The sequence below is a fragment of the Oryzias melastigma genome, linkage group LG7 (assembly GCF_002922805.2).
Source record: "Oryzias melastigma strain HK-1 linkage group LG7, ASM292280v2, whole genome shotgun sequence".
In the NCBI taxonomy this organism is placed as follows: Eukaryota; Metazoa; Chordata; class Actinopteri; order Beloniformes; family Adrianichthyidae; genus Oryzias; species Oryzias melastigma.
Window position 1 is genome coordinate 10,217,048 of NC_050518.1, and position 15,419 is coordinate 10,232,466.

Below are 15,419 nucleotides of genomic sequence, written 5' to 3' on the forward strand. Positions count from 1 at the left end.
GGTAGCTCACTTCTCAAATCTCTTTCATAAGGGCTACATTTTCTTTGTTTGCAGCGTGAAAGTTTTTCTTCCACTTGCCAGCTCCTCGAGCTTCTGAAATGTATATATTTGGTTTCAACGTTCTTATTAAAAAATCAGTTCAGTGCTTTTCTGCTTACCTAAATTTAGTTCCCACTTTTCCTCGTTGTGCTTGTCAATCAAGAGCCTTCCTGCAGTCCTATGATCAGGCTATCCTTTTGCTTGTTGTCATACTCTATGTTGGCTTTCACTGAGGAACACTGGAGGCACATTGCTGACTCTTCCTGACATTTGTTTTGCAGATCTTGAAGTTGCTGCTGGAAAGCTCCAGTATTCCTCTGTAAAGACTGAACATGATCATATTGCACTTGTTTTCTGCAGGGGTAAAACGTTGCAGCTTCTGAAACACATTTTACACAACGGAATTTGCTGGGTAAACATTTTGATTGTTAATTTTCCTTTGATGTGTTAATATTTCAATACTTAGTTTCTGTTTCAAACTTTCTTCTTTAAGGATCTTGATGTTTTTACCACTTTTTTCTTTTTCCCTTTAAGGTTTTTGTAAGTGATTAAAAAATTCTGTCTTCACAATACTATATATATATATATATATATAAACTTTGTAACTGCAGTATATTTGTATTTTGCATTTTTTCACAGTTTTCCAGCATAGTGGTGATTTCTTGCATTTGCCGGTCCGTTTTGCATTCAGTTGTCAGTGTTCCTTTGATGTTCTCAGATTAAAATCTGTTCAACATCCAGATGTTTCAGTCTTTCACAGCCCAACATTTTGGGTTCAGTTCTTGAATTACTTACAGCTTTTGATCATTTGGTTTGGCTCTGTGAAGTGTACCAGTAGAATGTTCTCCCTTCCTCAGAAACAAAAGATTTTCGATATCAACAATGCAGCTGAGACCTTATGATGGAATCAACATAAACCCACACAATCACATTGCTTCACTTCAAGACTGTCTGCGTTAAAAGTTATAGTTACCTCATCTATTTGTACACCAAACTTTGCATTTATGCATAAAACAACTCTGAATGTGATCCTTTTTATTTCACCTAAAAACACAGCTCCTGAAAATGTTTGTGTGAAAGAAAAATAGTTTTCCCCAAAGGATCTTAGCTTCAACATGTCAAGGCTAAACACATCCAGGGAAAAAAAAAAACAGAAGTTAACAAGCTAAATCAGAAGAGTTTAATAGTAAAAATAATGAAAAAAATACAGTACAGAGTAGAACTTTCTATTCAAAATTGGGACAGATTTTGGTTTTCGTTGGACATTTCTTTTGCAATGAAATGTCTACTAGTGAATCAGTTTTTTCATAACTTTTTTGTGATTCCTGGCAAAAAATGATTTCTCCATGCATGCGAGAACATTCTACCATGCCCAATATAAGTGAAACTATTAGTTTAATGCAACACTAGTATTAGCTCTGAAGATATAGAGCTTGTTTCCTTTTTAATTTACTGATTGATTTTTCATTATCATCAGAAATTACAAAACAAAAACAAACCCCAAAATCTATTTTATTGAGTTTATTTTTGGAGCCACTTTACAATTTAGTCATCTCAATGGCGTGGAGAGAAAGCACTTAACTAATCAATAATCCAAGCACAAAGCCATTTTCTGTATTGAAAAGGGAATGACACAACTACAATATTGACAAATAAAGTAAACTGTAGTACACCAGGCCTCATATGTGCAATCATGACACATTTTCTACATTCATCATTTAAAGGGATGCTGTCTATCTCTCAACCGGTGTATGATTAGCTTGGACTAGAAGTGTGAGATCATCTCTCAATTGGTTTGTGATCATCATTTACTCAAAACAAAGAACAAACAAGATGCTCGGAATAAAAAAAAATAAATAATAATAATAATAATAATAATACAGTCTTTTTTGGCAGCAATTCTTGGTCATTTACAACAAGAAGTATTGACCCAGGAGCAAAAAAAAAGAGTGGAAGATGTGCTCCAGCTCATCCGTTCCAAACTGTGGTGTCACACTTTAAACCCCTTGTTCTAAAACGTGCAGCTGCAATCATAAATGACCTCAAATGAAACTCTGTGGAGAGCCCTAATTTGGCCCGTTGTCGTTTTACAGCAAAAGCCAGGAAATGGAGCATTCTCTGCTCTGGCCTGAGCAGATAGGCTTCACCAGCCGGATGCACTGACAGCACTTTTGTAATACTTCAGAAAAAAAAAAAAAAACATTGAAGTGTGGCCCTATGATGTTCTCCATGAATGGTTGAACAGTTCCATATGTAATGACAGTTTTATTTAGGCCAGGTCATATAATGGTCCGCATATATTCATATAAAACTTACCCAGCATTCATTTGTCTTAATGTGGAGAAGGGGGAAGGACACGAAAGATCAAACTAAGGTTTTGATTCTGAGGCCAGAGAGTGGTGGAAATGCATTACATCATCATATGAAACCTGATATTTTGAAATGTAGAGGAAGATTAGTTCAACCTTTTCCACTAAATAAAATGGCTACATTTCATTGAGACCTTTTATTTACAACAATTCAAATGAATTTAAATAGTCATCTTAATCGTAGGAAATCATATCAGGCCAAAAGCTGGAGACAGATTTTTTTAATTGGCTCATGTTCATATCATCTTTTTTTAGATTTTCTCTTTTTTTATGACTAAAATCAACATTTCTTTTAGTGATGTCGTAATGCTCAAGATGCCGCAAAACAGGCTCCAACCATGGTATCACGACCACCTTTCACAAAAAGAAGTGGTTGATTGATTTATTTGGTTGGTCTTTAATATTGTAGAGATACACAAGTAAATTTTAGAGCAACAATCATCACCAACCAAATATGCAAATGGCTGATGTTTAGCGTGCTGCTGTTGCAAAACTGGTGAGCTTGATCTAAGGTGAGATACCATCATCTCCTTAAAACTTACCATTGATTCTGCTGGGATTCCAGTAACTCTTATTTTTTTATCACTTACTTGATTATTCATAGTTTTTTTTTTTTTCTTTTTCTACAGATTCTGAAAGAGGATTATTGACGTCTGCATTGCACAGCACCTTGTCTGAGGCTGCTTTTCACAGTCTCTGTTTTTGACTTATGGGTATACAGATGTGTTTATCTCTTGTTGTAATTCCTCACTATTATTTTTTTTTTTTTGGTGTGTGTGAAATACTAAGAAGTGTGGGCACTTTCACAATCACTTTTAGTTGTGTGCCCAGTCCAAACTTATTTTTGGCACGGCATTAAAAAAATACCCACATCAGCTGTCAAAAGTATACAAGAAGGAAGAATGTTGGGAAATGATTTTTAGGGCCAGATTTCTGTTTTGCTTGAATATTTAAATATATTAGTCTTTCCCCTTGTCTGTCAGGTACTGCATCCGCTTTGTACAAGCAGGTTCAATCATCCACCCCACCTATATCATGACCTGGATTTGTGTTTATATAATTTAAAAGACAACTAATATGAAGCCATTCACTCCTCAGATGTCTCCTCCAGACGGATTTGACCCAAGTGTTCACAGAACGGTACAAAGTTGTAGTCTTACTTCTCATACAACAAAGCTGTTGAGAATTTTAGTTTTGGGAATCATTTCACTTGAATTGATACTTAGTACTTTAACAAAACAACATCAAAAACAGCTTTTGTGCTCCCTCATTCCCCCACTTTACATGGAAACCTGGTATCTTACTTGTCTTTTTGGCCTGTGTGACAAAAATCAGAAATGTAAACACTTGTCATGATGTTGAAAAGTTTGTGCAAACCGGACACACGCACAACTGTTCAGCTGCACTCACACACAGGGTCAACTGACAGGGTCAAATCTGGAATGTGCTTCTACAGTGTATATCATCTTACAAGTCTAAATATTAGTCAATTTCAGAAGCGTTTACATTGTAACGTTAGTCCTTCACTTTTCTTTTTCAATTTTTTTTTTCCTTTTTTCTCTCAGTTGCTTGCTTTGCTACTGGCTGCTAATTTAAGCCTTTCAGTAATTATTCATTGTTCTGCTTTTCCTTTGAAGCACATAGCCAATGTTTGGTGATGCATGCATGCATATGCATGTCTTTTAATGCAGTTCCTTTCTATATTATCTGGGTAAAAGACATTTTGCAGTAAAAACACATGAATACAACTTCAATCATCCTCAAATTCTGCAGTTCTGGAGTCAAATTCTACCTTCAACAACTGCTGTGCACCAAATTCTGCCATTTTGTGGAAAGACGCTACAAAGAAAGTATGAAATTTTACAGAACGTTGAAAAAAAATTGAATCATACAGCAGTTTAGTGGCAGAGGTGAAGACGATTTTTAAGATATTAAAAAGTTAAGTGACAAAAGGCTTTAACAAACATGGAAAAATTAGCATTGGTAAAAACATTTCAGATGGTTTTACATTTGATATTTATTGAAACAATAGCGCACTGAGCCAATTTTCAAAAAGTAACAAAATATTAGCTACAACACATTATGTTTAACAAAAGGTCAGACTCATAAAGAAGCTTATAAATATACATAGTTGAAGTGACAGAGTTTTCAGATAATCATGAACTAAACAGAGTGGTACTAGAGGCTTATGGACATCTGATCATGTGAGAAGCAACACGTGAAACCGTAACGATGAACTTGAGTGAGAAGCATGTTCTTCAGAACCTTAAGGTGCATTTCCCTTTTAAAAAAAAAAAAAAAAAGGTGAAGAGCCACATCAGGGAGAACCAAATTAGTGAGTACAAAACTCAAAGACACAGACTTAAAAAAAAAAAAAAAAACCTTTCCACTATGGACACAATGGTTTTCTTTCTCGAAGCTCAAAAAGGAACATCTGGTTAAAAAGAAAAATAAGCACAATTTTACTGATTGGCTGGATAGACATACTATGTACAAAGAGCATTGAATATTTAACCACTGTAACCAAAACACTGCCCATATAAAATCAAACCATAAGTACTGTAAAATAACGTTAGGTGGATACTTGGAATTAATATGAAGAAAATGTAGACTATAACATGAATATATGGAGAACAGCTCAACAGACGTACTGTACTCTGTATCAAAGTGCATGACGATGGAGGCCTTGTTGCAGCACCTGGGGAGTATTAAAGCTTCTGGTAAATGGCCCAGTACCCCCTCCCCCCCTAAAAAAAAAAAAAGAAAAAAAATTGCCCACTTGTTTAAACCTCAATCCAGCAAGGACTCACAAACCAACAGTGTCCTTTGCAGTAGTTGTGGTTAAAGAGGACAAGTATGTGACGGCTGGGTTTGGAATTGCAGAGACAACCCCACCACAAGCATTCCTGTCCCGACACACTGTCCGACTTGAGCATCATGAGCCAAAAAATGCCACATAAACCATCATGCTTTTTTGAAAACTGGCAGCACAGTTTGATTCATTATTGACATTTGAAAAGACAATGGTTTTTAAGAAAAAGAAAAAGATTTTTTAGAAAGTTTTAGGCACTCAAAAAATACAAGGAAACAAAACTTGCCTGGTGACAACTGGGCCAGAATAAAACATAACTATCTTAAAATAAATATTCAACAATACTCTCAGTTTCTGAAGACATAAGTATTTATTATTTTTTTTTAAAAAAGAGTGTCTTTTTGCAATGACATAATTGTTTAACTCTATAAATATAATTTATATAGTTTCTTTCTTCCATTCTCACACTGTGTGAACACCCACTGCATTCCCTCTCACTTGCAGACGAACTGGTCTACGGTTTTGGAGCAGCGCTTGCACTTGACGTAGCAGCACCAGTGGAACTTGCAGTGGCAGCGCTCCACAATCTCTGCCTTGAATTGGTCGTAGCCCCTGCCGCAGCACATCAGCTCGCACCCATCCATGCCCTCTGAGGTCTTGTTGCAAAGGCGCCCAACTGTGCCAAGGGAGCCCGTGCTTTGGTTCTTCAAGCAGTAGTCTGGACTGGGGTCAATGTAGACCAGATCGTCACCTGTGGGCGCGTTGAACTTACTGTGCATCTGCACCAGCCTTCCACGGGAGTTGAGTTTCATGGCTGCAGCACTATCGTACTTCTCCTTCAGCAAATCGCCCACCTTGCGGAAGTCGGCCAGCTGCAGCCAGCAAGTCTTTAGGCTGCAAGATCCTGACACACCGTGGCATTTGCAGGACGCATGGGCAAGTTCCGACACCGCCTTGAAGGGTGAAGAAGTGAGAAAAAGTGATGACTCTTTCTTGGAAAAGTGCTAAACTATAACATGCCCTAGTCACACATGCTTTATATTCCGAACTTGTCCTTTCTGTGTGATTATCCCCTTAATATGGTGCTCATATGCTCATAAGGAATCACTTTTCTACAGAGGACAGCGTTATCCTGTCTGCGTCTCCAGTGGTTCACAGAATAAAACATTGTCCACTCATTTGTTTAACTTAAAAGCCTACAGTCTGGCAACAGATATCTGGCATTATGTTTCTTTTGAGGTGGGTTCAAGATGTTTGAAAAAGAAAAAAAAAACAGATTTGTCTCCAATGACTCCATCTTACAACAGATCAAAGCCTCACGGGGGTAAAGCAGACAAAGCTGTTCCCCAGCTGATCAGCAGAGATCAATCTACCTGACCTGGATTGTCCGACTTCCACAAAAGTCTTACTCTTACTTTAAAACTAATGGTTCTTGTGTTTAACTGCATGAGCAAAGATCCGGCGCGTCTTACCCTCCTTCCTGCTTCGTTGTTGTGGAGATTCATCATCTTCCGTGCGCTCTCGTATGTGCCTTTCAAAGGGGTCTTCTCACGCTCGCGTGCGTCCACAAACTGTTTGGAGAACCTGCAGCCGTAGTCCAGGTTGTCTCCGCAGCCGCCCCACAGCCAGTCTCGGGGGAGATCCTTCGGACGGGCCGCACGGCTGCACCCACAGCTGTTGAGCTCCCCCTCTCTGCAGGCACGGCTCACCGCGTTCACCACCCCTGCTGCGCTGATGGCGTACATAAATGCGGTTTCTCGACTACCTGCACATAGAAACACAAGACACCATCATCAGTTTACACAATGATCAGTCTGTCTTTATGACTTGAATAACTTACAGATGGATAGTGTGCTGGTGCGTTTTTTTCCTGAAATTTTGAAATGTGATGTCATAGGACGGCAGCATTTATCAAAGGCTACAGAGCACTGGAGTCAAGTGCTGCAGGCTCATCATCAACATGTTGAACAGTGCAATCTAGTTTGCTGTTTTTGGGTGTACGCCAAAGAGAAGACAGCGCCCTCAAGTGACAAAAATACTCACTAACAAGCAGCAGCCGTTTTACCCAAATTGGCAGTGACATGTACCCTTTATCTGTCATGACTGAGCAAGTCTGGAGCCGCTGCTCATTACCTCCCACTCGTTCTCCTTGCAACATTTCACTTCAGAGACAAGAGTTTGAGACAAACACACACAAAATGTCTATAATAAGTATACACTGTCACTCCACAAAGCCACAGATAACTGAGAGTAGGGAGATATGAACTAAGAAGAAACAGACGACTAAACTATGAGGCCTGACAGTAAAAACGAGAGCGCATGTGTCTGATGAGCCAATTTTTTTTTTTTTTTTTTTTTTTTNAATATCATGACAGAGGCAGATGATTAGAGAAAGACAGATGGAGGAAGAAACGAGACTGACTGATTGGGGGAAAGAAGGTCAACAGGATGGAAAGTCGGACATTTTTATTTAATCCCTAAAAATAATGAATTACAGTGCAGATAAAGGAAAAAAAATATATTGAGGATTCCTTTGTCCTCGTGGCCTCAAAGTCTCAAAAATGAATGGAACATCTAATTCCATTCAAGGAAATGCCCAATAGAAATGTGTGTGTTGTCTCATCTCTGTACCACACTAAGAACTATTGCCAAGAATAGACTGAGATGAGATCGCTACTGAGGAGTAAGAACAATGAAATGTTTGCTGCTGGGTGATGTTTCTGTGATTTGTGGAGCGGATTCCTGTTGCATTACAGAGGAAAAGATCAAACAAAAAAAAAGATGCTTGGTGGTTCCACACATGTTGGTGGACATCAGGTAATTAAAGTAAAAACAGCAATGGCCATTTTAAGACAAAAAATACATGATAATAAAAATGATTGTTCCAGTTGTGTTACGTTTAAATTGTCTCCTCCATGTTTCACAGCAACTATATTTATTCAGTGCTTCACTTTTGTGTCTGAACACAGCGCTGACGGGCCAACCCAAAAGTCTCCGCCGTCCCAGAGACATTCTTTCAGAAGCTTTGTGGCTTGTCGACTTGCAGTGTGGCGAATACCAGTCTCAATTTTTGCATCATTCGCTTTCAACGGCTGTGGTTCTTTTAGGTCGCCTACCATGAAACCCGCTTTGGATGGAGGGATCCGACTCTGAAGCGCCATGACCTTGGAGTTCACCTTCAAAGGCTTTGGAGGTGGTTCCGAGCTCTTTGGTTCCCATTAATATTATTATTCCCTTCAACTCGACATCAGTTTTACTTTCGAGCCACATCTAGAGAGATTGGCAACACTCCTGTGAGTCTTGGATAAGATCTGCAGCTGTGGAGCATCAAGCTGTTTGCAGATGGACTAACAACCCTCAGCCAAGTGGCCTTATGGGAGAGTGTCCACTCTGAGACTGGAAGGTCAGGAGTTCAATTCCACAGCAGAGTCATACCAAAGACCCTAGAAATGGGACCCAATCCCTCCCTGCTCAACATTAAGGAGTTAAACCACTAAATGATTCCTGAGCACGGCTGTGTCTGCAGTTCACCGCTCCCACAGGGGATGGGTCAAATGGAGAGAACACACCATGTGCATGACAGGTAATAGGACTTTTTACCATTCACATGGATGTCAATGATTTTTCTTTCTCATCTTCTGAGACTTCTGACGACCTGTCACCAAACAGTATAGTGACTTCTCCTCACCATTTAACAGTGGAAGCTGATTATTAATATGAAGGTGTCTGCAAGTTACAGGAAGCAATAAAATATCCCTATGATCAAATAATTTGAAGTATTTTCCAGATGCTAATTTTTTTTTTATTTTAAATTTGTTTTTATTTCAGTGGTTTACCGACAATTTTGTCCAAGTTTGTATATTTTATCTGATTTCTACCAGCAGACAAAAACAACCCTTCCTCATTGTAATAGTTAAAAGAATAAAGTTGAAGACTTTTAATATCCACTTATAATAAAACAGCTGCAAATTAAAGAGAGAGCACTTATAACCAATAAACCAAATATTTTGCCAACAATTTCCTAACATATTTAAACATTTTCTCACAGCCTTTTTGTGACTTGCAGCATTTTGTTTTTATAACTTTTTTTTACATTTAGCAAATTTCTTCGTGTTGACAGCGTCTTTAAGATTGTTGGCTCATTTTGTGCAACTTAGTCAAAACAACCTTTTTTGTAAAGAAAACAGCAAAGAGACTGAAAAACGATGGAAGAAAACAATAAAAGTTGTTCATCCATGTAGTGATAGGCACCAACTCATGTTTAGACATTTAATTTGTCTGAACGGTTCACACTGAGTCATGCTGATGCTGTTATTACAACCTTAAATTGCTTATGATCTGCAAACTGAAGCAGTGAAGAATAACTGGATTCTGATTAAATTTAACTTTGTAAATTGAAATTAAGCCTAAGTAAACATAAATCATTTTCTCTGGTAAAGAAACACTTTTTTTTCTTGATTTCTTACAAAATGTATACATTTTCCCCATATATGCACACATAGTCAGATTTGGAGAAATTTCTAAAAATGCAAAATCAGCAAACCACAACACTGTTTGCAATCAAAACAAATTTTGATTTTGACTAATTTTGATCATTATTATTTTTTTCTGATCATTCTTGTTTTATTTTGTAAAACAAGAAAGAAACACTGATGTAGAACTTGAACAAATATTGACAAAAATGATGAAAATTGCATGCAAAGCTAAAGGACTGCACATGTATCCAAACACGCACAAACCCCACACTCATTGTACTGCAGTTCACCACAGTTCAGGCTGTGGGACTGTTTGGGTGTGTGTGTTTGTCTCTCATTCATCAGGGGAAAAGCAGGTTCTCTGCTTCCCTCCTGCTCCACACCGGAGCTGCTTCAGCACGCCAAAGCCAGCAAACTCACCCACCAGCTCTGCACACAGCTGCTCATCAGCAACACATATTTCTTTTTTTATACACACAAACAAAGAATTTTCATTAAAAGTGTGAAGAAAAGTGTGGAAATAGAGCACACATACAATTGAAGATACAGTATCTGCCCCCTTTTTTATTTACTTATTTTTTTTACTCATTTCTTACCTATTTGCATAACCCGTCCAAAAACAGAGGAGTTGTCCACCGTGCTGCAGTTCCAACGCCGATGTCTGAACTGGTACTGACACTCTCTGATGCCCGTTTTGGCACCTTCACCGATGTACTGCATGTGATCCTGGTAGAGCTGGCACAGCTTCTTCTGGCCGGGTGACAGCCCCACCAGCTGGCTGCAGAGAGGCTGCGCCCCGATGATGTAGGCCTCTGGGATCAGCAACGGGTTCATGGCCAAAGACCTGAAGGGACACAGTTTTCACTCATGAAGCCTTGAAACACATGTAAGCACATTTTCAGGCTGATTTGATGTTTGAAAACAGTAATAATAAATAATATTGGCACAGAAGTAATATTGGTTCCTATTAAACTTTAAGCATTTTTAGTTCTCTTTTATTTGATTACATTTCTGTATCTATTAGTGCTTTGAAAGTGAAATAATCACTGAAATGAATGAACTTCATTCATTTAAAGCCAAGCTGATAGTCTTTTAGTACACAAAAATAGCTAAAAGTTGAGAAAATATAAAATAAGTAGTGTGAACAAAACAAAAAACTTCTGTTTATTTTACAAACTAAAAACATATTTTTTAAATTGTCCAGTTTGTTAATTTCCACAAAAATAGCAAAGCCTTTTTATTTTATTTTATATTGTTTTTACTATCCGTTTCAAAATTGTCTTAAACAGGTTTTAGGCTTTTAATTCATTTCATATTTTACGATTGCTCCTTGACTGGTGGTGGACGGTGTTTTATAAATAGATAAATAAATAAAATGGAAAAAAAGAAAAAAATTAAAGCCTGAATGATCAATTCATTTCTCCTAAATTGTAGCCCCTAGTTAAACATAATCGTCTTTTATTGTCTTCTTTTTTTCCTTGCAACTGACTGCAAACAATTGCAAAATTTTACAAAAAGATTTGTTCAACATTGACTGAATTTTCATTGATAGGATAGATATGCAAACAAAATACACACTTTATTGGCTGAGCCACAGGAAGGAAACGAAAAAGATGATTTATTTTTATTATTTAATGCAAAAGCAAACATGCAAGACAGAGAAGAAAGAAGAGCGGAAAAGAGGGAGACAGGAACAAACAAAGCTAGAGCAGAGAGAGGAGCACCAGGATGAGCATCTGGTTCCAGACCACAGGGCAATTAGAGGAACCCATCTCCAAGCCCCTAGAGAGACACAATTAGCCCTGAGTGTAACCTGACCGACAGAGGAAACTCTGCTGCAAAAACATGGAATAATACACAAGCAGGTTAAAAAAAAAAAAAAAAAAAAAAAAAAAAAAAAAAGACACACATGCAGAATGATACTGTCTCACACATCCACTAAATCATTCACACCTGTTTGACTCAAAGTGTGCTCCTAACGTTATGTTTCAATGCAAAGTTCTCCGTCGAGTCTGTAATCTGCCAGTGATTTGAATTTTAACAAAGCAGCCACGGAGCTCGATCCAACCCAGAAAGATCTCCTCCATGTTGTAAATCGTCCTCCAAGCACTGATCTTCACATCCACATAAAAACCTCACGCAGGAATTTGTTGCTGAAGTGATTTATGCTCTTTTAGACGCAACTTAAAGACAGACGCACAAAAATCTGGGACTTTAGAACCAAAATCTTCTTTTATCTCTAACGCAGTAAAAGCAATGCACCCTGTTATTTCTCGCTACAGCACTAGAGGAAATTTACACTAAATGTATATTCAAACAACATTTTAGGATAGTATAGTATTTATCGTTTTGGTTTTTGACAGTGTGAAGAAATGGAACTAAAAGAAGAAAAAGAGGTGTTTTTGACATGTTGGTTGGATTATTCTGCATGTGGTAAACCATTTTTTTACCTAGCAAACAAGAGCCTTTATTGATATCTCAAGTAAAATAAGCTAGGTTTAAAATATATATATTTTTTCTTCTGTCTCAAAAACGCAGTAACTGCACCTCACTGCTGACAGACGCGTTTTCCACATTGAAGCCCAATAAATAAATAAATACCAGACAGAAAATGAAACAGAAATACGTACCACCAAGTGTTGGTTTCCACCACCACCACCTGCATGAGGAGCATGACGAGTGTAACAGCAAAGACACAGTGTCTGGAGTCCAATATACTGCCGGGGGGCCAGCTCACTGGCCGACACACACAGCCCATTGCCAGGTTCATGCTATACCACAAATCTGTAGGGGGACAGAACAGGATGTGTGTCAGTTTGTGTTTCTTATTTGTACTTTACAGGTATAGTCAAGAATACAAAGTATGTGCATGAGCACGTCTTTCATTCAAGATCTGACGAAGAAAGCTTTTTTTTTTTTTAAACATATTATTGCACATCTGCATTGACAACACGGTGCAAGTGCGATGGTGGGAGCCCCGAGGCCACGAATGCCTGCTTAGCAACACCAGAGCTGTCATTTGCCTACAGGTCTGAATGTGACTGATAAGACATTCATGCAGAGAGGATACAATGATCATAAAGCTCAGCACACATTCCTAACATTTCTGGGTTTGCACATTTAACACGTGCACAAAAGCACACCGGAGGCGCCTTTTCAGATAAAATCCATGTTTGCAATGGCTGAAAAAATTTCAAAAAAATAAAATAAATACAATAAATGTCTCAATCTGTGTAATATAAATCATAATGATTTTTTTTGGTTTTCCATACAATTGTATTTATTGTTGGAAAGTTAAATATGGTGATTTTATTTTTCATATTGAATATTTTGGCATAAAAGAAAACTTTTTAAAGCTTTAGTAATATATCTCTTTTTTATTATTATAATTTGGTTAATTTAATATGTTTGCTTCAATCAAAAAAGCTTATGTTTATAAACCAAATAAATATAAAACGCATTTCTACTTTTTTTTTTTAATTTTGGTATTTATGTCCTTCAATGAATAGGATTAACATCAGGGTTAAAGCTGAACTTTGGGGTCAGATTTTTAAACTATGTTTGCCTTTTTGAAACCTGCACAGGATAAAAGAAAGAAAAACTATTTGCGAACCACTGCATGCCTCTGACTCACAGTTTGGTTGCCAGTTAGGTAGAAAATGAGTTGAAATAATCACGCTGGAACTTGCCAGTGAATGTGCCAGGCTTTGAGTTGGGGCGTGTGTGAATTTTGGGACTGAGTGCAGCTCTAATTTGTCACGCTCCTTGATTTTCCAGGGTTGAGTTGTGGAGACCCAGACCTGCCTAAAACTCGTTAAAGACAAAGCCAAGTTCAACCACCGTGTGCGCGCATGGCAGACACGCATGCGCATTCAGTTTTCTGGATCGGATGAAATGTAAATGTTGTTCTTTGCACTTTTTTTACACGTTAAATATTGCAAAAATGAAGATATCTGTTTTAAAACGGTTTGATTGGTAAAAAATGTAAAAATAAGACACGAATTTTTAAATATGTTTTGTGATTTTTTTTATTAGCATTATTGCAATTTAAAATAAAGAAAAGTAAGACAAATCTTTTAGTCATTTTGTTGTTAGCGTTTAATTTAACTGCGCATGTGCAGTTATTTAACATATTTAGCCAGAATAAAATAATTATAGTAATTAATTAATATTTTCGTTTATTATTTGACTTTATTTGCATTTTTAAAGAAGCATGCATTTATTTTATGATAAAGCCTGGATGACCTGGCCGTCTCAGGCTGCGTAAAACCAGAGCCCACTGACCTCTCCAACGATCTGACCCGAGTCTGCTCTAAGTGTTTTACCTCTGAAAGAAACATCCTATACTCAATACATTTCCAGAAAAAAATATCTAGAATATTGTTGGGCTTGATCAAAAATATTCAATTTGGGCTGCAGCACCTGAACCTTAAAACAATTTCAGAAATTATTTATTTTTAGTTTTTTTTCCCACCAAAAAAAGAAAAAAAAAAGAAAAAGAAGTTAGTTATTTTTATGTTCGTATAATATTCTGAATTTTTGATAAGAAACAACATGGCCATCTAGTCGGATTTTTTGCACGTTTAAATATAATCCAAATAAATGAGGCTGTTGGCAAAAATATGAAAGAAATAAAAAAAATAAAAACCAAGCACTTGTTAATTCATTTTAAACGTCTCCAAGCGTATTTTACTTGAATAAAAAACTACTTTTTTTAGACACTGCGCGCCCCTAATCGCCCCAAACTTCCGCGCGCCTTTCTTCATGTTTCCAAGAATCCAGGAGAGGGAGCCAGGTGCAAGGACTTACCCAGGACGCACGCAGCTCCACGAGGACGCCAAAGGTCCAGAACACCAAACACGCAGAGAAACTCATCAGAAAATGTCATCATTCGTTTCAAACAACCCGCGGGTTCTTTTTTTGATTAAGTCACTGTTCCACACAACAGGACACTGACACGAGCCACTTTGAATGATTGGGATGGCGGGGGCAGGGGGGCGGAAGGAAGGCTATAGCAGCATGTTTCACATTTCACATCTGTCAGAAACTTTTATCCACATCTAATAACCGGTGCTGATCCAATAACGCGTTCTGCAAGATCAGCTGAGCTGGGAGAACAAACTGAATACTCACCAGGAGACACGGCCAATCAGAAGTTGGGGATAATCCACTCTCTGGAGACGATAACCAATAATTCCAGTGCAGCCCAGGTGGATTTGGGGTTTCCTTTTTAAGGTAAATTCCGTCTTGGGAAGTGTCCAAAGTGGGTGATGGGATATTAAAGTTTGTGGTGTCCTGGTGAGCACGACGTTTCCCCCCAAAAAATCTAATGGCTCTGCGTGCGTAAAGTAGCTTAGAAGTCTGGTGAAAAGCAGCTAGAATTTGAGTTTCAAATTTAAGGTTAAAAAAATGAACTTTTCAGTGCGTAATTGGTAAAGTGGCAATTAGAAAACTACGGCAAACCAAAGTGGCGCTGGTTAAAAATGTTTTTGGTCATTAATCTTTGATTGAAATCACCTTTATCCAGGTAAAAAAAAAACAAACAAACAAACAGTTCCAAATGGAAGTTTAAAGAATCAAGAAAAAAGCGTAAAATCCCGTCAAGAGAATAAAATCCAGCCGTTTCTGTGTTCAGGTCATTTTACCTGTGGAACGATCCACACGGTGATCCACGCCGCAAACCATTCGTCAATTTAACTTCCATGCTGCAAAAGAAATCTTTCA

At 37.7% G+C, this 15,419-nt stretch overlaps 1 protein-coding gene across 2 annotated transcripts; it reads right to left on the minus strand.

Annotated features, from left to right (window-relative positions):
• Window positions 1–3,012: 3,012 nt before the first annotated feature.
• On the minus strand, window positions 3,013–15,413 carry wnt5a (wingless-type MMTV integration site family, member 5a). 2 transcript variants are annotated; one of them, XM_024294153.2, is made up of 5 exons: window positions 15,341–15,413; window positions 12,326–12,479; window positions 10,292–10,539; window positions 6,693–6,985; window positions 3,013–6,173 (listed from the first exon to the last, which is right to left on the minus strand). In XM_024294153.2, exons 1-5 carry the CDS (start codon window positions 15,378–15,380, stop codon window positions 5,715–5,717), a joined length of 1,194 nt encoding a protein of 397 aa, XP_024149921.1. In that variant the 5' UTR covers window positions 15,381–15,413; the 3' UTR covers window positions 3,013–5,714. The 2 variants fall into 2 exon arrangements, with proteins under 2 accessions (XP_024149921.1, XP_024149922.1); XM_024294154.2 differs by having other exon boundaries at window positions 14,829–15,413.
• Between the last annotated feature and the right edge of the window lie 6 nt (window positions 15,414–15,419).